At 40.7% G+C, this 22,799-nt stretch overlaps 1 protein-coding gene across 1 annotated transcript in view; it reads right to left on the bottom strand.

The window, feature by feature from the left end:
- DLEC1 (DLEC1 cilia and flagella associated protein) overlaps window positions 1-22,268 on the bottom strand; it is a 43,760-nt gene extending 21,492 nt beyond the window's left edge. Inside the window, exons 1-22 of the mRNA XM_075082237.1 lie at window positions 22,135-22,268; window positions 21,290-21,430; window positions 19,471-19,630; window positions 18,824-18,934; window positions 17,554-17,747; window positions 17,070-17,290; window positions 16,741-16,822; window positions 16,265-16,352; window positions 15,255-15,428; window positions 14,313-14,449; window positions 13,840-13,932; window positions 12,541-12,631; window positions 11,381-11,543; window positions 9,430-9,622; window positions 8,025-8,083; window positions 7,310-7,484; window positions 5,422-5,515; window positions 5,061-5,191; window positions 4,599-4,757; window positions 2,442-2,581; window positions 2,036-2,189; window positions 451-561 (exon numbers count right to left, since the gene is read on the bottom strand). Coding sequence (XP_074938338.1) covers window positions 451-561; window positions 2,036-2,189; window positions 2,442-2,581; window positions 4,599-4,757; window positions 5,061-5,191; window positions 5,422-5,515; window positions 7,310-7,484; window positions 8,025-8,083; window positions 9,430-9,622; window positions 11,381-11,543; window positions 12,541-12,631; window positions 13,840-13,932; window positions 14,313-14,449; window positions 15,255-15,428; window positions 16,265-16,352; window positions 16,741-16,822; window positions 17,070-17,290; window positions 17,554-17,747; window positions 18,824-18,934; window positions 19,471-19,630; window positions 21,290-21,430; window positions 22,135-22,167 — 2,904 coding nt within the window. The 5' untranslated portion in view covers window positions 22,168-22,268. The remainder of the gene's footprint in view (window positions 1-450; window positions 562-2,035; window positions 2,190-2,441; window positions 2,582-4,598; window positions 4,758-5,060; window positions 5,192-5,421; window positions 5,516-7,309; window positions 7,485-8,024; window positions 8,084-9,429; window positions 9,623-11,380; window positions 11,544-12,540; window positions 12,632-13,839; window positions 13,933-14,312; window positions 14,450-15,254; window positions 15,429-16,264; window positions 16,353-16,740; window positions 16,823-17,069; window positions 17,291-17,553; window positions 17,748-18,823; window positions 18,935-19,470; window positions 19,631-21,289; window positions 21,431-22,134) is intronic.
- Window positions 22,269-22,799: the final 531 nt, after the last annotated feature.

Below are 22,799 nucleotides of genomic sequence, written 5' to 3'. Positions count from 1 at the left end.
GAACTCTGCAGTCTACATCCTATTTTGCAGAATCTCAGTCCCATCAGCCCCTTTTAGGTTTTCAAATATCAAAATATCACAAGCCCTGTTGCATTCAGAAAACCAAATGTGTATCATATATGCCAGCCTGCTATGTTTCATTTAGGATGATCCAAAGTGAGGATCTGTATGGTCTAAGGAAAGTGCTGAGCATTAAGAATAATTGAATGGGCATTCAAGAAAGGAAGAAAACAAGAACAGTTGGGAAACAAAGAGGGCAGGGTAGAAAACTGCACGTTATGTGGACTGTTTTAATTTTTGCTTCCAACCAAGCAAATTCAGAGATATTGTATGGAAAAAAAGAGCATTATATTTTGTATATAAAACAATCCTTCCTTTTTGCCAGATGGAGGGGAGATGAGAATGCCAGCATTTCTGTTTTGACAAAATCACAACCATTTTTAAACTTACCACAATATTAGCTGTCAGCTCTATGCAGAATTCTTTTTCTTCATTTGGGCCTAAGGTGCCACTGGCTGGGGAGACAGCGGTGGAGCAAAAAGCTGCTTGACTTCCAATGAGCTGCCAAACAGAAAGGACAGATACTCAGTTAACACTCTTAATTCATTAACATTGATTCTTTCAGATTTTCTCTTCAGATCAAAGAGGACTATAAAAACAGTTATTCTAACGGTAGCAACACATACAGTTTGTTGAGATGAGGCTTGCTTTACAATCCCCCAAGGTTGATAAGTTCCTCATGTTATATTTATTCCAAATGACTTCAGGTGCCTAACCGAGGCATGTGGGCTGGAAGCAGAGTCACTGTTGTCCCTTTCACAGGCACAAGCCTTGCCAGGGTTAAGTCAGCCTATCTGATATTGAAGCAGGACTCTACAGGTGCCAGAGCTCTCTCCACTGACTACAGAAGTAGCCTACAGAGACAGTCCTGGTGTCGGCACCTTCCCTAATTAACTAAAGGCACATCACATGATTCCAGGGGTCAAGCTTGGTTGCTCACATGCAAACACCAGATACCATGTAAAATGCTGTGGATATCCCTGCTAGGCTCCAGCTGTTCCAAAACATTTTCTTAGAGGTCATATATCGTTCACATGCCCAGTTAGGATGTCTTGGGCACCTAAGGACATTTTGGATGGCACTGAATGCTTTTATGTAGGCAACCAAACTGAACCCTGGATGTCAGAGTAGAGCTGAACAGCCAAGGGACTGACTGTAGGATTGAGTTTACAGACTAATCTAACTGTATGCATAGTGGTTGTCAACACCACCATTGTAGCCAACAGACATCCAGTTAGTATGTGCTAGAGAGCATACTGCAGACCAGAGTAGATGTCCATGTTAAAGGATGGTGAATACTTCTCTGGACTCCACTGACTGCATAGATGGGGTACGACTCGGTGGCTGACACACAGGCACCTGGGGTAGCCAAGCCACACAAGCATGACTGGCTGGTGTGGCAGGGCTTAAGAGGCCACGCTTCTTGAGTGATGCCTGGAGGTGAGGAAGAACACTGTATAGCACCCACAATGACACTAGACATATATATTCTAGCGACTGACTTCCTGCTCAGATTTCCATTGACTAAAAAGAAAGTTCAGACCACAGCTTACATACTGACATTAAATTTAGGGGTCCTAATCTGTGAGCTGAATCCCACCCAGAATGTAAAATCTAAGCAAAATTTATGTACAATTCAAAAGCAACACTGTTTCTTTGCTCTACGGAACTAAATGCAAACCCTAAACTCCCATGGTACTTCATTTAATACTCTGGTAGCTTACATCCTATTTCCCCTCAAATCTCTGCCCACCCATTCTCCCAGGGGTGATCCACAGACAGTAGAAGCATATTAATATCAACTGGTAGTTAATCTTTTCATGCTGATCTCAAGCTGAAATCTTGCTCATAAGCCAGAAAAGCAGGAATCGATACTCAAAGGGTACATCAGAGAAGATTTTGAGTAGTTTGTATTCTGATAGAAATTACTGTTTCCATCCCTGCTGTATTCTTCATCCATTAGAAGCACATTTACCTTTCCCCATAAGTATTTTGCTGGCAGCAGTGTCTGGTTAAAAAGTTTGCTGGTTGCTTTGGCAGGAACTCCAGTATAAATTTCAGTGAATACTAGACGACTACATATCAGGCACGCTTGGGGGGTCTGAACTTCAACAAAAACAGGAAGATGACTGGAAATAAACACACAGATGGTCTATTGTTATCGTTAATGAAATGTGCTGGACATACAACAGCATGCTGGAAAGAATGATGATTATGTTTATTTAGCAATATTAGTGATTGGATAGTTCATTGATAGGTTACACAACCCCACTCTCAGTTCCTGCTACATATTTTCATTTTAGGAGATAAAACTACCTAAATTGTAAATCACATGTGAATCTCGGCAAAAAACAAAGCAGAACACCACTTTTCCCCCTTACCTTCCTTCTCCATTTTCTACCTCTAGTTCTAATACTGTCTGGAGACGCTGGCACAGCACTGATGTGAACTGAACTGACACACTGCATATACCCAAAGGAGGTATTTCTCCAGCAGGTGGTTGAATAGTAAAGGGAGATACCTAGGAGTGGAGAGAGGAAACAGAAATTTCTTTGATGCCTGCAAAGCAAGTGTGAAATGTGAAGCCACACAATCTGATTAGGACTTGCATGTGTCTAGTTTTTCCTCAGACATGCCATAGAATCATAGAATCATTAAGGTTGGAAAAGACCTCTAGGATCATCAAGTCCAACCATCAACCCAACTCTATTGTGTCTCCTGAATGATGCCTTGAAGTGCCACATCTACAAGTCTTTTAAATACCTCCAGGGATGGTGATTCTACCACCTCTCTGGACAGCCTGTCCTTTCTCTCTGCCCCTGGAGTCCCACCTGGGTTGATTTCAGTAAGCGCAGTGCTAGCTTTGTGAAAACATGGCTAAACAAGGAGGCAGGACTTTTCTTTTATGGGGACAGCTAACAAAAAGGCAATGGCCTGAGAGAAGGGTAGTCAGAACCAAGAGCGTAACAGGGATGACTGTGCCTGGAGTGAGGGGAATGTGAAGGAGAAGCAGTCAGCAGCAGTAGCAGTGCCTCCTCCCAAGTGGAGGGGCCGAGCAGCAGCTATGCAAAGTGCCACAAACTGGGGGGATTCTTGAACAGAATGTTGAGAAAAGAGGGCTGGAGGAGTGGAATCAGAAAGAGCATCAGTGTGGGGTGAGGGCTGGAGAGGTTCAGGAAAGGAAAGGGGTAACTCTTATGCAGGAAGAATTTAGCACTGGATCTTCACTGGGATATGAATGGGCTCTGGGATGACAAAAATCAAGAGATTAAGTCTAAAATCTCTCTGGAGTTCTGGGAATCATTGGGAGTAACAGAGGACAAAGGAATAACAGTGAGAAGTAAGGGCTTGAGGATTGTGAAGACACGGTCTCCTCCAGGGCACCCTAATCAGGCACTTCTGATTATGATTGTTCTGAGGGAAAGGGGGTAGACACATCCACCCAGCCCTGTTTGCAAGGCTGCCATAACCGCTACTTAAATATTTTCTTTTTGTCCAAAGTTGGTTATACATCTACATGATATATAGAAAAAAAAAAACAAAGCTCAAGAGCTCATGGGGATACAGTACAGATTCTCACAGGCTTCTGTCTCCTGATGGTCAATGGAAAGTTCCTGCTTAACAAGCTCTTCTCTCCATTGCAAAACTGACAGTCTGTCCAGAAAGAACATCTGAGCAGCATTTAGACCAATTTTGCCATGAAACGAGTAAACTCAATTCCTTGCATGGGTAATTATGTAAAGAGCCCTATTGGCAGAATTTGGCCTTTCATTACAACAAAAAGCACTTACCCCTGAGTCCGGATTTCCTCACTTCCCTTTAATGCTTAACACCAGGGAGAAATCTAGCTACAGAGCCCACTGCATGCCACAAATGATCAAAATCAGCATTTTGTCATCTTTTTTGTTTGTTTGTTTTTAATTTTAGGAATATGTGGAGCTCTGCAGATTGCAGCTCCCGCTCAGTTCTTTGCCAGCAATGTTACCCTCAAGCTGTTTTAGTTATTTTATGTGAAATGGTGGAATATGCTCTGAAGTCAAAGAGTGGAATGGACTCTGTTTGACACATCACAGCCTAGATAATACTAAACAACAGCTTTAGTATTCATTGTGGCAAGAAGTCATTTTAGGAGACACCTGCCTGTTTCAAAGCTACTGTTTAAAGCCAAAAGGCACAATTCAGTAGGTGCTGAGATTCTTGTCTGAGATGCTGTTGTGGGTGCGTGGGAGGAGTCTCAGTTCTGATAAAGTCTTGCCCCTTATTTAGATCAGCAGCAGCTGAAATCACTGTCATACAGGAAATACTCCATGGCTCTTTGCATCAGGCTGGCAGGGGATTTGTAATAAATGAAAACAGAAAAATTGCTAAGCAGCATTTAATCTTGAAAGAACTTGTGCACTTCTGGAACTGTGCAGAACTAGTTTCATAAGAAGTCACAGAAATTAGAACTTTTAATACCTGGAATGAATATTACAACTGCTAAGCATAAGGAAGAAATAGCCAAGGAGGGAACATAGCCAGCTATAGCAGTCACTTACCTCTTCATTCCTTTCGGCTAGACAAACCTGGCTTTCTTGCATTCTCCATTGTGCTGGCAGCTGACACAGATTTTTAATCTCCAAGTTTCTTAACACACTCTCACCCGGCTTAATCAAACCTAACCGGAGTGACGGAACATCGATACAAAGAAGTGGACCCTAGGACATTAGGAAACAGATGTCAGAATGGACACTTCTACCAAAACTGCCTAATTAAGAGCATACATTAGCTAAGGTTAATGTTCAGTTTTGCAGCGAATAGCAGAAAGCAAATGCATTGTGTGTAATACAGAAAAATAATCATGGGAGTATCAACATTGACTCAATAGTTACTAGACAGCAAAAATACCTTCTGTTTGAAGAGCTTCAGATTTGTCAGGCCTTTAAGAGGCAAAAAGCTTTATATGGACAATGGGCAGGCCTCTACAGCTAGTCATGGTGCAACACCGAGCTGGTCCTTACCTTAAAAGCAGCCTCAACATGCAGTACAACTGGCTCTGAACAGTGTTCAATTTTACACTGCAGGTTACGGCTGATGCACCCAGGTTTGCTTCCAGTAATTACCAGTTCAAATTCACAGCATTTACTCATATCTAGAAAAGAAAAATTCAGGGTCCTGCCTCACCATTTAGCAAAGAAACCACCTGCTGCAAACCTGTAACTGTAACTCCTCGAACCAAATTAAGTCTCCTGTTGTCTCCAGCAGGCTGTGGATCAGGTCTTGTTTCATAGCACTATAGCACTCCGTGACCTTTCTCTTCCACTCATACCAATTTTAATATTTCTGCCATTAACAGAGTCTTGCAAGTCACAGACACTTTACCTATGACGCCAGTATGAGGCACAACTTCCATGATGTCACATGTAATGATTTTCTCCCATGTGTACTTGATCAATGACTTGCTGTTATTCCACATCTAAAACAATTAAGATCAACGAGACAATTAATGCACTTTAAGCTTTCACAGCAACGAGCCAATTCGCTGAGTACTGACGCACTGCAAACTAGGTATTGCGAGTCTTACGTCACACACTTTGCAAACTCTAACCATATCCTGATCACCACTAACAATATGACCTACTAATACACCTTGAATCTATCTACAACATACTGTATCTTCACCTGAATCTGGAAATAAACTGAGCACAGTAAGAGTGGAAAGGCACAGACCTTTGTCTAACCTCTGACTTGAGCAGTACCAACCCAGTGTCATGCACTAACTACTGTTATTTTCATGATAATGCTGCATCCTCCCTTTCCTTTCTCTGCGATGTAACACTAGCGCAAGTAGGATTCACCTGACTGGATTTCAGGTGGCTGCAAAATAGGTAAGAGCTCTAGATCTGACCTCATCTCCTAGGAATTATCTTTTCTGAAAATAAAGCCAATTAGACAGTGCTGGGAACAATTCCTCTGACCTATTTTAGCCCGTGGGATGAGATGACTCACCCCCTGTGTGCTGCCAAGCAGATCTCCGAAGACTCTAAGGAAAGTTTAGAGCAGGTAGTGTGGATGTGGAGATCTACGCTGAAAGCCCCATATTTAGTCAAATGAACCCAGCGGCTGCCTTCATGCTAGTGAAGGTATTTACTGAAACCTAAAGAAAATCAATTAACCATTCTTTTCAAGAACTTTATAATATTTGAAGCCTTTTAAACTTCCCCCCCTTTTTTCAGAAATGTAACAAATCTTCAAAGCTTAAAATTCAAATCCTTTTGAGAGCAGCCTTTTTTTTTGGCCAAGGGATCTGTCTGTGAGGGAGATGTAAGCTCCTGAAATCTTTGGCCTGCTCTTCAGATCTATTCAGACATTATGTCTTAATTACAGCAAATAACTGTTCTCTGAAGCACAATTACCTCTAAGCACAGTTCACATACTTATCTTTTTTAAGGTTAAAAAAACAAGTGGGAACTGTGAGGAAGGTAATTATATAAGCAGTGACTTAATCACCTATATCACATGTGTAGCTATAGCAGAAAACTGGAAAGTATGAAATGGCTGTCTTATGATGAAAAAGGACTTCTAGGGAGAGAAAGCAGAAACCTAAATGTTCATTAGCAGTATCTTTAAGAAAAAATGGGAAGATCATTAACTAGGAAATGTCCTCCTGCCTGGCTCTTGCCTATTTTTCCCCAAGTGAGACCAAGAGGAAAAGGATCCTGATCTACAGTGAAGAGGACGCTGAGTGAGTGGACAGTTGCAGCAGCAGCAGCCTGTCCCATAATGGTCAAACAGAAGTTATCAGAACCTGCAGGGAAGGATAAGATCTAGTAAGCTGCAGTATATGTGACTTTTGTAGCTCTTCTGTGCTTTCTGTAGTCCTTTCCACAAACAGTGCCTCTGTTACGAAGTAATTTAGTCATCAATTGGCTATTCCTTCCAGCTGGAAAACTTTTACACTACAGGAGTGACAAAGTGATAAGCAACAGGTTGCTGGCCCAGAAAAACATTTAAGAAAAATATTTAGAAGGGTAAAACTCTGTGGTATCAAACTTGAGAGATGAAAACAGAACAAAGCTTGCTGCCTGGAGTGTAGGGCTAAGGAGGCTTGCTAGGGGATTTCAGTACAGACCCTCCTGGAGTCACGGCCCCCTTTAAAAATATTTAAGAAAAACTAAAATAACAGGGATTGTCTGGTATCTTCTAATAACACCTATGACATCTAGTGATACAAAGCATATGATAACAATGAAGTCAAAAGGAAACAAACCTTAAATGTTTTTCTGACATTTACACCAATAAAGTTTTCTCCAGGGATGACAATGGCGTATGGTTCCAGAAGAAGATTAAATGGTTCTGTTGATCCTTTTACTTCTATTTCCAGTGCTATTACATCCTCTGTTTTGTACTCTGGGATGTTTTGAAGCATCCCCTCTTTTACTGAGCTTCGGGAGGAAATATGGTTACATTATTAAGCATCTTAAACTGATGTTTAAACTGGATCCCATCTTTTAATTGCCAGATCAAAAATGAAAAATCATCAAAAGTTTCTCAACAACAGACTGCCTGGGTGCAGTTAGCTCAGGCTCGGGACAGTTAAAAACCGTAAAAATTACAGGAGTTCTTTAATGTACTCTAGTCATCCCAGCCTGTTCACAAATAAGTAAGTCAGACTGTTGTGACAAACAGTAATAAAAGGGAAACCTGCTGGGAATTTCAGCAGAAAGCTGGGAAAGAACAGGCAAAATGACAGTATTATCTTTTTCCAAGAGGGGTACAGCCCTAGCTAGGGCTAAGGCATATGTTCAGACATGAGGGAAGATCACAGAGTTGCTCTTTGTACCACTATTAGTTGTGCAGATAAAATCCTTTATAATTGTCAGTCCATCATCACCAGAAAGATGAAGAATCCCAATAACCAAATGTAATAGCATAGCTAAAATATGGCTACACAGCTTACCAGGAAATAGTGTTTCTTGGCTTACCAAGGTGATTCTGGGATGTCCCTCAGTACCATCTGAATCACACTGTGATAATTCTTCAGCTATACACACAAAGGAGGAAAGGATTTTAATGTTGAATAATAAATTATGTTGAGGATTAAAAAAAGATGAGAGTATTTTACATTTAAAGGATGAATGATCACCATCAGGCTACTAAGCTCTGATAAACAATATTCAAACTTTAGAGTTACTAAAAGAAAACATGTTTGACTGCAAAATACTGAGCCAGATTCTGATCTCATGGTATATAGTTCCAAGAAAAATATTCATTTTTGACATGCCTGTTATTATTTCCCTAGTATATTGCATACTACACACAAGCATCTGCAAAGGCTCCCCAAATTAAGAGCAGCACTGCTGTACTAACTTAAAGTTTCTTCAAACTGCTCCAGGCTATTTAGCTTAATTGACCAGCAATCTGATTTTGAGTAAGAAACACTACTTCTCCATCATGGGAAAAGAGAATGCCTTCTAGGCTCTAACAGGGGGAAAAAAAAGAAACACAGAAGCAGGCCTTAAATTTGAAAGGCTTTGCAAAAGATTCATTTGTTTGTAGATAGCAACTATATACATTAATTTGATATCTTTTAACAAATTAAAATCTAAAACATCATGAATATATTTTTCTATTAACTAAAGTATTTAAAAACCCCAGTTAGTTTCTCTTCCATACTTATTTGAGGTATTCCTATGCCTGTCAGTCACCACAGCATGGGATATTCCCACTCTTGGGCTTACTTTGGATCGAGTTTCTTTAAATAGTGACCTCACGCTCCTTATTTACATGGACAGCAGAGCAGAAACTAAGACAACAGTCACTGGTACAGCTGCATTCAAACATCGTTGCACCTCTCTTTACCCACAGCTGCATACCATAATTTCTCTGCCAAAGGTTACTACTACCCCCTTAATTTACCACGCAGCTGTTCCTAGGACCCATTTCAGCCCCAAAAAAGCTACAGTTGGAAGCAGTTTAAATAATGACGGTTTGCAAACCAAAGTTGTTTAGGCTGCAGTAGGTATGGGGCACATCCCCAGAGCAGCTCCCTCAGCAGATGGGAAGGGGCAGGAGATTGCGGAGGAGCTGGTAATGCGAGAGTGGTAACTCTACCAGCCAGCACAGCTGCAGTGATGAGCATGTGTCCACAGTTTCAGTTTAAAATTGTGTCCAATCAGTACCAAAAATTACATGAGATCAGAAAGTGTCTCATATTTTGCAGTCAAAACATGTTTTCTTTCAGTAACTTTCTACATTTTAAACACTGTTTATCAAAGCATAGTACCAGCTAATTAAATTTAATTCAGAAAGCTGCACAGCAAGGATTTTATGACTTGCATAAAAATACACAGCTGGAGTTTGTAGATAGGAAGGAATCACAAGCCGTACCTCCTGTGGAGTGTAAGTGAGAATAAACTCATGATCAGCATGGGGAAGCAAAACTCCCTGCTCAGGATTTAGGGAGAAGGGTGACTCTGTGTCTCGATTGTATTTAAGCTTCATGAAGTCTGCAGTTTCTTCTGGTGTTAACGGTTTCGGATTAGGCTTTATTTTTTGCCAGTAGAAAGGAAGTTCTGTGTGGCTGCAAAGAGATCAATAAACAACAGAAAGCTATGATTAAAAAACATCAGATATTATTGGGTAAAACATTGGGAGAAAATTTTCAGTTCCTTTTTCCATATAGGGAGTTCCTCTCCTTAAAAATTACAGGGGTTCGACTTACCAGTCTTTGTGAGCCACAAAGCTGATGAGTCAGCATATAGTCAGAGTATATAAATTGTACAAAGAGCATGCTAATATATGGAAGTCAATGATATAAATGTGCACAGTATGTTAACTCTTTCTTGCCCTTTTTAACTTGTCATGTAATGCAACTTTTAGGAAACTGCAATTCTTCTTTCAAGAATCTGAGATCAACAGGACAATTCCTGCTGGTTTCAGTATGTTTGCATTGGATCACCGCTGATGATCTACATAACGTTCTGAATCTAATCCAAGTGCAAGCTGTGGTCTTTAACATATCAAGAAACACAGAGGCTCCAGCTGAGGTTATAGCAATGGCTCTGCAATATTCTTTGTAATCCAGAAAAGGTTGCTTAACTGGGTTGCTTCAGCAGAAGCATATTCCATTCATGGGTTTTAAAACCTTGCTCATACTGACCTCAAAACCTTTGCCTTACAAAAGAGGAAGGACACTGGAATTTAACGGTGACTATCAATGACATAAAACTGAACATGCACAATTCCTTGTATCACTTTCTATAGCAGTAGAAAGTTTTCTCTTTCTCTTTCTGTGGTGTTCAGTCTCAGCCTGTCCAGCTTTATTTCATACACCCCAGACATGCAGCGACTGCTGTCATGATTATAACACAGCAAAATGTGGACACACATAGTCACACCCTTCATCAATTTACAGTATCCAGTTCACTGAATCACACTTTCTAACCCAAACAGCTTTCTATTCTGGTGTTATGTATACGTGGTTTCCGGGCCACAGAACAAACTTCCAGAAATCCACTGTAGCAAGTGGCAATTTACATGAATGTACCTAAAACCAGCCCCAACCTCCTCACTGCTTTGGTGGTTTGCAGCCTCTAACTACTGCAGTCCTGCACATTAGTGTACTTCTATTCTTGTCCAGCTGATTTTGATCAAAATCAGGCTTCCACTATGTTCAGTACAATGTAATTACACATAGGGACATATTCCTTGACTTCAAATAGAGTTTATATTTAAATCTATTAGGACTCAATAGTAGGAATCATTGGAAAGTTTTCATATGAGCTAGTTACACTGGGTTCCTGTTTTAATCAGTGGAGATCCAGTGGAGTGCAGGATGCATTATATCTTGGTCCATGAGAGATGTCTACAGTCAGAATGGCATCCTTAAAGGCATCTGTTACCCTGCACTATGAAAGGAAAAGAGCATAGGGTGCTTAGCTCTGTTACACAAGTATGCACTGTAGACATGTAAAGTTAGATAAATCCCATCTGGATGACCCTGTTAAATATTTCCTGCAATCATCCATATTTATGAATCTTTTGCAGTTGTAGATTTATCTACACTGAGGCAAATATATTGACCTTGGCAGTGTATGAACCAAATGGTATGGCTAATGATTGCCATAATGTTTGATCTATATATATTGTTCCTGCTCTTAGAAGCATATCCTTGAACCTTAATTACTAAACAGTGGAGCAAAAAGAAGCAAGGCTTCTGCACAAAGTTTATCAAGTGCATGAAGGCTTCTCCAGCTTGAGAGAGGCCGGTATCACAAATGAGATCCCTACCAGTATGTTCAGACTGCAGAGTATTACTTTATTAATAGTAGCTACGTACGTAGAGTTTCTTATAACCAATTTCTTCTCCTTGGTGGTGTGTGGGTTTTGGGGGTCAAATCGTATGAGATGCTGTGCAGTTACATCAGTAACTTCACCGGGTTCAGGTTTGCTTTCTCCACCTGTGACGAACAAAAGCTCCAGAGCTATCAGCTGTCCAACCCCTTGAAGAAATAAGTAGGCATTACTGTTTACCATCTGGATGTTAACATTGTTCTTAATAGTCATTAACAGCAAGTGCCAGTAATGGCCATTACTGATTATATCTGGTGTTTCCTCAAGTTTCAGAACTCCAGTGTGTTAGTAGTTAGTATTTTCATGGTGTTCTTTGTTCATCAGCATATATGGATAGAGATCATCTCTTCGTGAATTGAACAGGTTTGGATTTCAGGGCCACAACCTCAGCTCGCTTGTATCAGCATCGTTTCACTGAAGTGAGCAGAATATTTGCAATGATTGATAACGTGGCTCCCAGATGTTGTGAGCAGTATATTAAAATAAAATTGAGTGGCAAATGCACTATTAAAAAATTTCCGAATGAAATACCTGTAATAAAGTGATTAAATAGACTACAAGTCAAGCCTAATGCTATAGCACTCACAATTACATTTCAGGACAAGCACTAACAGCTACAAGAATTTCATCTGTTTCCTTAGCTAATCCAAAGACTGACTCTCTCTCCTGCATACCCTAATCCAAGATGTACCCCAAATTTGCTTCACACCCAAATGTATTTCTGCCCTGTTAAAGCTCATGTTTTATAGTTTGTCGTGTTATCTTATTGATACAAAAGTCTAAGAACTTAATTGCACCTGACTGCAGGTGTTCTTTTCTACTACTTGATGACATTTCACATTTGGAGTTTTGGCTCTCTGAGCTAAGAGCTTGGTGCTCCCTGAATCCCCTGTATTTCATGCACTGGAGTGGAGGAGGAGGAGGAGGAGGAGGAGGAGGAAGAGGAGTAGTAGTAGTAATAATAATAATAATAATAATAATAATAATTTAAAAATGCTTAGCATTTAACATCATCAGGGGACAAAATATTTGCTTAATCCAATGACAAAAATTCTTACCATCACTTCAAGCCATCAGCCACTACTCACATTATTTGAATATCCATGGTGTTAGAAATATGAGCTCTGAAAGGTGTTGGAAACAAACCTGTGACTGTAACATCATTGACTTGGCAATTGTCACAAACAATGGTGTATGTTTGCTGGGAAACTTCTGGAGAAGAAGGGAAAAACGCTACCTGAAAGAGGGAAGTGGAATAGCAATATAACTGATTTCTCTCCAGGAAGTTTATACTTCAATTCGTAAATGTTTGCTAAAGGGCAGTTTTAGTGATTAGTAATTAAATCTTTCATTCGCAAGAAACAGACAGTGTCACATTCCCTTAATACAGACCAGAAAGAAATGGGTGTTCTTCTGGGTCACTAAATTTGTATGTGTGTATCTGGATGGTCACAGGGCTGCCTTTGTGGTCACTGGAGGTGTGGGCACTCTACTGGCTTAGCTGTATGAATTGCACCCTCAGAATCGAATCTGCCCGCAGTCACTTACAGAGCAACGCCACCGCTGCCTGTCAAGCTACACGAGTGTGACCAGGGCAGCCGCTGTGTGCCTTCCTTGAGCTCCACCTCAACAAAAGTGGTTGAGGGACCAAAATCTTTGGCTGTGTAATGTGCACCATGGTTATTCCACCTCTTATCAGTTACTGCCTGCAAACCTGACCCATGCTAAACCCATCTCCTCTCTCTCTCCCACATGCGCCTGGCGCTGCTGAAACAATGCACTTGGGGAGACATAAAGCAGGAGAAATATTTCTCCTTTATCCACATCTGCCTGACTCATTCCTCTTATTGGCAGCCAGGAGGTACTGGAGAAAGGACGGGCTGGAGGCCAGCCATCCTCTCGATATCACTCTTCCTCTCCCCACAGGGATGCTATAATAAAATGTGGCCCACATCAGAGAAAGCAGTGGTGGCAGCCAGTAATGCACACCTACTGCAGGGTCTTTTTCAGGAAAAGCACAGCATAAGTGAAGGATTTGTAGCTGCTGCTCTACAATGAAAGATTTTTTTTTTTTCCCCAAATGTCCTTTTTTCCAAGGAAGTTCAGAAAGGAAAAGTTTCTTGGACTTGCTGCCCTAGCTGGAGTGGAATAAGGATTCCTGTGTTCTCGGATTCCTGTTTTCTCAGATTCCTGTTTTCTCTAACAGGATTCTTTGCATGGGGAATAACTGTCTGGCCTCTGTGCGGCTAGGCAAGACTTAGGAATTGCAGTGAAAGACCCTCCAGTAAGACTCACAACTGCAATTCTTCCAGCATAATTGCACAAAAGGATTTGAGCATTTTTGCTTACGCAAATTCAAATTCACAAGGTCTAGCCAAGTCAATGATCTTGTTTGCTGATGTATTCGGTGAAGTACAAATACTTTCTACAGCAGTTGGTACTAACCTCTACTGTTGTACTCTGCCCTGGAGCTAGCTCAAAAATAGCAGGATGGATCCCAAAAGGATCTTGTATCACAAAACCAACAGTGGCAACAGCCTAAGTTGTTAAAAAAAAAGAAAGAAGAAAAAAGTAAAACAAAAAGAAAGATTAATAAATTAAATTGATCAGGTGGTTGTTTCCAAAATACAGGGTTACCCAAAAGAAGCCGTATACTACATCATTACTGTTCTACGTCTTACTGTAATTTTTTTTCACACATCCCAAAAGTATGGCTTATGTATATGGCTTAATTAGAAGAAATGTTCCATGTTTTATAATTACCCTGGTGAAAGCAGGGAGGAAGGTGCTGTCTCCAAAGACAACACAGGTATCCCCAGCAAGGCCTTCTGTGCTAATATATCATGAGTAGATTAAAGGCCTTCATATCTGAGCATCTATACCATACCACGTCCAGTATTTCCCTTCTAATCACTCACCCTGAAATCAGGAGGTGGCCAGGCTTTCTTTGGCATTATACAGAACTTCCCAGCACTACATCCCTCATTTCTGCACAAAATCATCATTACTTTTATTCCTCCAACAAGGCAGGAACCACAGTCTATAATGTGAGGCACTGCAATGAGTAACACAGAATATCAGACCACACAGACAGTGAAGGCTGGCAGCTGGCAAAGCCCGTTCTGAAATAACTCGTTAAAGACCACATTACTGCATATGAATATGCTAGGTGCTGCAGCCCTAAAAAACCTTAAACTCTTTCCATTTGAAAGTCAAACAGTATGAGGTGCATATTTCTACAGTCATCTTACATTTTAATGCTGCTGCCTACTTAAAGACTCCATTGAATGATGACAAAAAGTAAGATGATTTTTAAAAAAGCTCAGTATAACAGGAAAGCTGAATTTACAAAAAATCAAAGCAAGTTTCTGCAAACATAGTCCTGGTTGGTACAGTTGAGGCTAGATATCCGAGAGGTGAATCCTGCAGATACGTCATATCCATAGCTATATGTAGATATTTAACGCAACACTCCTTGAATATTAATAAATAGCATAAAATATTTATAACAAAATCAAAATTCCATAATATTTAGGATTGGTAATTACACTTAGTAGTTCAGGAATTGACAAGATACAAACCCAGGAAAGTGGCTCCTGCTCACTCCTCTAATAGAGGGGGAAAAAATGAGTTTGATGTGTCAAGAAAAATAATTGAGGAAAAATTTGACAGGATTACATTTTAGTAACTAATAGATCTATTATGAGTGAAAACAAGATAGATATCAAAATGTAGAAAAAACACCACCAAGTTTCTCCATACATGTTCTGTGATATAAAATCGGAGACTGTCAAATTAAAAAAAAATCCTTAACAAATTGATTTAACTTTAGAAAAACTTAAGAATTCGGCATTACTGACATGTTAACACTGGAGGTGGTCTTCTAGCTTGGATCGGGATCCGAAGAGGTTCTGATACTTGCGTCTCCACTAATAAACAATCTTCATAGTCTCCTAGATACTCAGGAATAAACTGGACCGTATACTGGCATGTCATCCCAGGAGCAATCATTCCTCCCTTTCCTGGGAATTTTCCTTGGGAAAAAGAAAATGTAGAGAATTAAAAAAATTAAAACCTCCTGAAGCTGGCGTATGTATTTATGATCACATCCCCCTCTGGAAAGGTGCCTGTAAACTCTCGCTGTTTATTGCCTAAGTCAGGCTGATAGAAATGAATGACCACAACAGGCCTGCCAGTGTAATCTGTGTATGTGCGTACCTTCCACTGAACTCGAAGAAGAATTTTTTTATCTGAAATATGCTTCTCATAACTATAGAAAACAGAGTGAGGATAAACCTAGAGGTGTTACCCCATTTTCCTCTGCCACAAGATAACAAGGCTTACATAGGAGGATCTAAGTTCTTCGAAATATTCCTCCAATGCTGTGACTGAGACACCACAAGCTCCTTAGGTGATCTGTGCCAGTGCCTGGCTATCCTAATGTAGGAGAGAGGTTTTTCTTACCTTTCCTTTAACCTAATCTTCTCTGCGGCGATTGAAGTATGCTGTTTCTTGCCCTTTCCCCCTACCGATTTCATTGGACACTATGTCTGTTCCTAGATAAATTTTGGATAAGACTCAATCTAGGTACTCCATGGGTATATTTCAATCGAACTTCAAACATTTTAATGTTAGTTAATCTTCCTGAATTTCTTATTAGACTATTTCAATCTGCTTATGAGTCAAATGTGAAAGGTCCTAGGGACATTAGACAGCCTTCAGTCTCTAAAGAGCTGAGCAGATTATTGTCCTACCCAAAGCACTATGGCTAGCAGAATCAAACATAATATCTCTGAAAAATCTTTGTTCAAGCAGATAAATTATATCTTTTATGTGTCAACATCTTAAAGGCAGTAAAAATAACCCTTACCTGGCCCAATGGCAAATGCTGAAGTACAGGGCGGGATAAGTCTTACATGATGACTTGTTGAAGTGATGTTCTGCAGCTCTATAGTCATCTTCATTTAGAAAGAAAATTAAATACTCCATTGTATTTATCATCACTCATTATAATATTTGCAATTGCCTAGTAGTCTGCTAGTAGTAGCTAATTTATCATCACCACTGGCCTAAAAATGTCAGTTTATTCAATAAAGGCTAAATCAGATACTACCAAAACCAAGCAGAGACTGAAAAGGGTCCCTTTGAGTTTTCACTGAGTGTCAGTGGCGTTTGTGAAAGAGTTTCCTGAAGAAAGCTAAAGAGTCATTAATTCAATGTAAAGAAGAAACTCAGACTTTTGTTAAACTGCAAAATCCAAAAGATTGAGTGAAATATGTAGATCATGGCAGGACGTAATGCTTCTCAGTGGTAGAACTAACCCTCTGCAAAGAAGAAAGTTCTCACCTCATAAACCTGGCCGACTTCATAATCAGAAAACAAAACAGTAGGTGGATTGGCAAGAAATACTGGAACAAATGAAGTATCACTGAAAGAGAAAAAAAAGAAAGGAGACATTATCTGGAAGTATCCTAGTTCTTTAAATACTGATAAAATGAGAAGTTGCAAAATGTATCCCTTAACAAAACCAAAATGTCATACAGGCATACTTTTTTTTCCTAAGAGACTATACAGGCATTTAGCTCAAAATATCTACGTGCAAATCCACAGCAATTCTGTAGTGGAGCTCTCTGTATACTCCAGCTCAGAATCAGGAAACTGTATATACTGCATACCTTTTATTATCTTCTGCTTTTCTTCTGGCTATGGTTTGTTCCACCTTTTCTTGAGATATGACAAGAGATTTGCCTCCATGAAGAGCATTTGGTGGGAAAAAGCGGGGGTTCTTCAAATAATTCTGTCTTTTCTCAAGCTTGGCAAGGTAAGCACGCTCACTTTCCCTCTCTGCTTTGCACTTTGCATCCTTCCAGGCTACCTTTTGTGAGGCATTTGTTTTCTTTGAAAAACAAAGAGATTATGGTGCAAAATTAAAGACGGCAATTTTGAGGATGATGAAAAGGGTATCTGTACATGTCTAATTACAGCTATACAGCACTGAAAATTCATACGGAAATATTGTATTTCTCTTTCCTTAACAGATCAACTAAAATAAGTACCGGACCCAAATCAACGCTGCATTGATATTCACCCTTTGTTACAGGAACAGCAATAGGCCCTACAGTTCTGACAGATGAAAGCCAATAAATCTGTAAGATGTACCTTACTTGTCTTTTTAGTCTGGTGGCTAGAGTCTGGAGTCGAAGGCAGAGTTAATGTGCGTAAAGACACACTTGGCAGACTACCAGATAATTTCTGTAGGTGTGTGATGCCTGCAGGTGTCTGGTCCTGCGAGCCTGAAGAAACGTGCTGTTTAAAACTAAAGGTCTCTCGGATGTAGCCAGGTTCTGATTTTCCTACAATTCAAAGAAAAATACAATTCTATAAGAGAAAAGCATGAATTATAAGCATTTATTCTACACATAGGTATATTAATTTATTTTAGTCTTGTTGATGGTAAAAATACCCTTTAAATACTTGAGAATTCATTTATATTTATAGCTTATTTTGCTCAAATGAAGCATAGTGCTTTAATAAGAAAGCTTTTAGAAATACTAATTAAACAAACTATACACAAAGAAAGTTATATTACTTGCAGAAAGCTACGTTAATCTTAAAAGTGAGTGGGACTTAGAATGCCCTGTTCAGTTTACAAAAAGATCTATATGATGGACTTCTGACAGTCAGAAAATTGACATAAACAGGATTTACCATCTAGTCCCATGTTCCTACAGTTACACAACAAAATTACCACCTCAGAGGAAACTCTGAGATGTTAGATTTGTTTGGAATTAAAATGGAACAACCACCCCCCCACCCCCCACCCCCCCCCAAATCTTGGAATTTGTGACTAAATTTATTACTCTGAAATGTTTGTTTTGACTTGACTGTTCACCTTGGCTCATCCATGAGTAAAACAAGTAAAAAAGTCTTGACATTGCCGAAAAGTTTTTTCTTACTAATCTTCATTTGCAAATTAAACTGATATATTTGCAGAACTGGAAAATTTTAAACCCAAAATAAAGAATATGATTGTATTTCACTGAAAATGGCTTTTACTTTAATGTAACCACTTCCCTTCTCTGTGTATAAGATGTAGCTGCAGTTTTGTGCTAATGAAACTGAACAGAGGCAGAGTGGTCACAACTGATAGAGTTTTTGTATCAGTTGGAGAGAACTGTAAAAAAATGTGCAGCCACTATTAGATTTCATATTTAAGCATATTTAAATACAATAATTCTTTAATTTATTGATTTCATTTTCACAATGTCCCTTTAGTGGGATTTTATGCTTGTAATACTAGAGTGCCTTCTGCTTTGGCAGAAAACTATAAAGATATACTCAGATCTACTACGACCTTCAATGCTTCCGTTCTTAAAGAGCGCTCTAAAAATTCTATTCAGACTATTCTATTCGCTGCTTTAAAAGTTACCTTTCGGTGCTCTAGTAACAGGTAATTTATCAGTGATGTAATCATCAGGGCAAATTAAATGATTTTTTCTGAGAAGGTCATTATCCACAATCCACCTCAAAGAGGATGCCACTGCAACAGTAAAACAAACATAAAAAAGGATCAAAAGACATGTCACAGCTTAGACCCTTAAGAGACACTGTCTTGATCAATCCAAAGTAATGTTCTCTTTATAACTCATCGCTGTCAGGTAATATTTTTGTATAGAGAAACAGTCTGGTGTTTTAATCCCAAGACCTGGACATGCATCTCCACAATTCTAAACTCAGTACAAACCCAGTTGTGTAGCCATCGGAGAAACATTTAATCTCTGTTCGTTGCTGCTATATATCAAAGTGTGTAAAATAAAGTTAGGTTTGCAATAAAGTTAGGTGCTAAGCCATTAACTGCAAATGTAACACCTTGAAAATGACCTGGTCATTTTGTTTCTTAGAGTGTTGAACAGATGTCTGCAGAAAATCCTTCAAAATTGCTCTATCGATGTAAAACCAAACTAAAAGTTCACTGAGTCTAGTGTCAGTCCTACCAGTGAATCGGACAAAGGTTGTGCTGATCTCCAGGTATCAAAGGTGTGTACTGGGGAAAGACAGTGTTTCCAGAATCCTCACCTGGTGGCAATCCCATTTTGTGGAAATCTTCCCCGAGAAGATCTGCCTTCAGCACGTTTAGGGCCTTTTCTTCTTCAGCTTTTGCTCGATCCTGGGCCTGAATGATGTTCTCTTCCACTATGTCAGCTTCTCTCGACAGGCACTTATATTCAGCAAGAAGCTGTCACGGACATGGGTGAATGTAGAGAAATGAGTCTTATTTGAGCTGTCACAAATTATTAAAGATCTCCTTGCAGATAAATGTTTTCTATTTGCTTTTGAGAGGTAAATAGAGACAGCCTGTAAAACATCATTACTTCACAAGTATAAACTGTCCTGCTAAAACACTGTCATTCCTATCATTTAACTTGTGCTGAGTAAAAATCACTACCCAAGAAAAATATGTGAAAGATGAGGAGACTCTCTCAGGACAAGAGAAATGTCTCTCTTTTATCTTCAGTGGGACAGCAGCAATTGTACTGTATTTTGCTTAGAAGGGTAGGATTAAATTTAAAGTGAATGCTCCCTCCCAGTTACTAGGAAGGTTTATAAAACTCCAAAATACCCCAGTAGTAATACTTCACTTCTCCTGACATATTTTGGCTCACTCTGCCCAGTGCGGTATGTGCTTTACAGCACAACTCAAAAAGAAAAACCCTGCCTCAAAGAGTTATCAATGTACGTTAACGAGAGAACATAGCAGAGGCACAGAGATGTACAAGACCAACACCAAGAGAAACTGGTAAACATTGGTCTCAAAAGTATTGTAGCCTAACCGAGCTTTCTGTAGAACCTTTATGTAACATGGATTAATATTTTGGCTCATTGAATAGAATTAAATAATTCATTTAACAGAATTCCATAATATCATTTAATTTTTTTAATAGATGCATCTCAGCTAAAATGAGATGCTTCCTCCTGTCCTGCTCATGCTGGGACCCCTCCACTGTCACTGGAATCTGGGATATGAACCCACCCTGTGCCAAAGTTGATACCTAAAACGGATCAGACAGATTGTGCCCTAGAAGTGCCTGGTTTGGTGGGTTTTTTTCTGCTGATACGGAGAGCCTTGGGTGACTAGTTCAGCTGGAACATAGATGTTACAGACATGTCCTGTCAGTCGAAATTAACCTTATCCAAGCAGAAGTACTCCCATTTATTACTCAGAACATACTGTGTCTACCAATATATTTATAAATGACTCAAAAGAAACATAAAACTTCAGATTTTATGTCTGATAACCTTTGAAGAGGATATGATGACACAAAATGGAAAAAATACCTGTTGCTCAAGTCATCCAGCAATAGCTTCTATACACTGACAATAGCTATCAGAGCAATGACTAATACAAATATTTTGCTTTTGTACTGTTGATTCCCAAATAGCGTTTCAAATGCTAACGGTTATGTGTCATAGTGCATCACTAAGGTGAGCGTATATAAATAATATTTGCAGCATCTGGTTTCAAAATGCAGCACCTGAGAATACTTTATTGCAATACAGGAAGATGTAGTACACTGACCAGCAGTTACAGGGAGAAGTTGTCAGCCAGTAGAAGAGGCATTTAAAGGGCTACTGGTTTTATTGGTTTTACTCTGTGTCTGAAAAGCCGCCCAGAGCTGACAGTACCATGAAGGAGCATGTGGTGAATATTAATTTATATGAAAGGTTCTGTGAGAAACTATGCTCAAGTAAATTTCCATTGAAATGTCAGTTCTAGGATGCCCCCCCCACCCCCCATCCCCACCTTTTTATTTTATTTTACAGAAGATCTAGAAATTACGAAGTAGCAAGGAAAGCTGAACAGAGCTCCAAACTCTGACTTGGTTTCAACTTGTACCTTCTGTAGCTCTTCTGTAAAAGTCTTATGATAAAGATCGTCTCCTTCCTGGGACTCGATCCAGTTTCTCTCCATGTCCACCCCGATAACATCTCCAGTGTAGAGGTCCTCAAAGGTGCTAGCCAGCAAGTGGGAGATGTCCTGAGGAAAAAAAATGAGGATGTTAGTGCTCAAGGCATGAGACAGGATCAGAGGAGATCCCAGGGCGAGACTCGAGGGAGCGTGCAAAGGGCTGGAATTAGTGAACCAAGGAGGAAAAGTGGGGGAAAAGGGCTGGGAAAAGATCCCGGGAAGGACCCCAAAAGGGGACACGCTGTCTTTGCACACATGAATGTGGAGGGGTGTATGTTGGTACGCACATGTGCGTGTGTGTGTACACAAGGTTGTGCACACACACAGAGCTGTGTCCGTTCTGGCTGGCTGTATGTGTAGGTGATGGTGGCAGATGTGATTCTCTGCGTGCACATAGCGTGTGCAACGGGTTATGCAGGGGTGTGCGTGTACGGGGCCGTGTGCGTGAGGGAGAGAGACACAAGCACTGTACAGGGTACCACAGAATCACAGCATATATGTGATGTATGTGTGTGTGCGTGCCAGGCGTTGTGCAGGGCATGTCTGTGCGTCCCAGGCTGCATGCGTGTGTGTGCATGTCTGCGCAGGGGGTGTCCATGTGTGTCACGCTGTTTTCAGGGTGATGTGTGCCTGTGCAGGGGTGTGTGTGAGGCTGTTTGCAGGGGTGTGTGTGTCTGTGCAGGGGTGTGCGTGTGTGTCAGGCTGTTTACAGGGTGGTGTGTGTCTGTGCAGGGGTCTGTGTGTGCCCCTATGGCCCAGCCCCGCCGAGTTACCTGCGTGCCAGAGGAGAGGCTTCGCTCAGCCATGGCAAGCCCAGCGTTGGGGTCACCCCAGCTGGCCCGGTCCCCTCAGCCTCTGTTTGGGAAATAAATGCTCCCTTGACACTTCTGAGGGGGTTTGGGCTTGCCGGGAGGCCTCTCTTGCCCCTCCGCCGTGTCAGGCTCCGGTGCAGGCCGTGAGTTTGGCACCTGAGGAAAGAAGACAAATCCCCTCTTTCTTCATGGCTGCCACACGCTGCCCATAGAGGCAGGGCTCGTCCCTGCTGCTGCAGCAACTCTGCGACGGCTGGAAGATGGGGTAATTCATCAGCAGCCCGAGAAACCATCCATCTTCCCCCTCGGCCTGCTGCAGCGCCCCGGCTGTGTACGCCGGTTGCTAACAACAGCCGCCTGCTCCTGCTGAAGCGGGTGATGTTTTCCTTAGAAACCATCCTGGCGTAGCATTTTCTGCTTGTCTCGCCTCATTTTTTTCTTTTTTTTAAAGTTTTTTTTTTCCCTCCCCCTTGCATCTTGCTTAGAGAGGGGGAGCCTGATCTGTGGGTCCCAGGGCTTCTCCTTCACTGTCAGGGTCACTGGGCTCCGTCAGGGTTCCTGTAAAGGGGGTTTGCAGGGGTTGCAAGTGGATGTGGGCAATGTTACTGCCCTCTGATGGTAATTTA

Source organism: Phalacrocorax aristotelis, chromosome 2 (genome assembly GCF_949628215.1).
Source record: "Phalacrocorax aristotelis chromosome 2, bGulAri2.1, whole genome shotgun sequence".
Classification (NCBI taxonomy): domain Eukaryota; kingdom Metazoa; phylum Chordata; class Aves; order Suliformes; family Phalacrocoracidae; genus Phalacrocorax; species Phalacrocorax aristotelis.
Note: the sequence above shows the minus strand (reverse complement) of the source record. Positions and strands in the feature narration are given on the sequence as shown.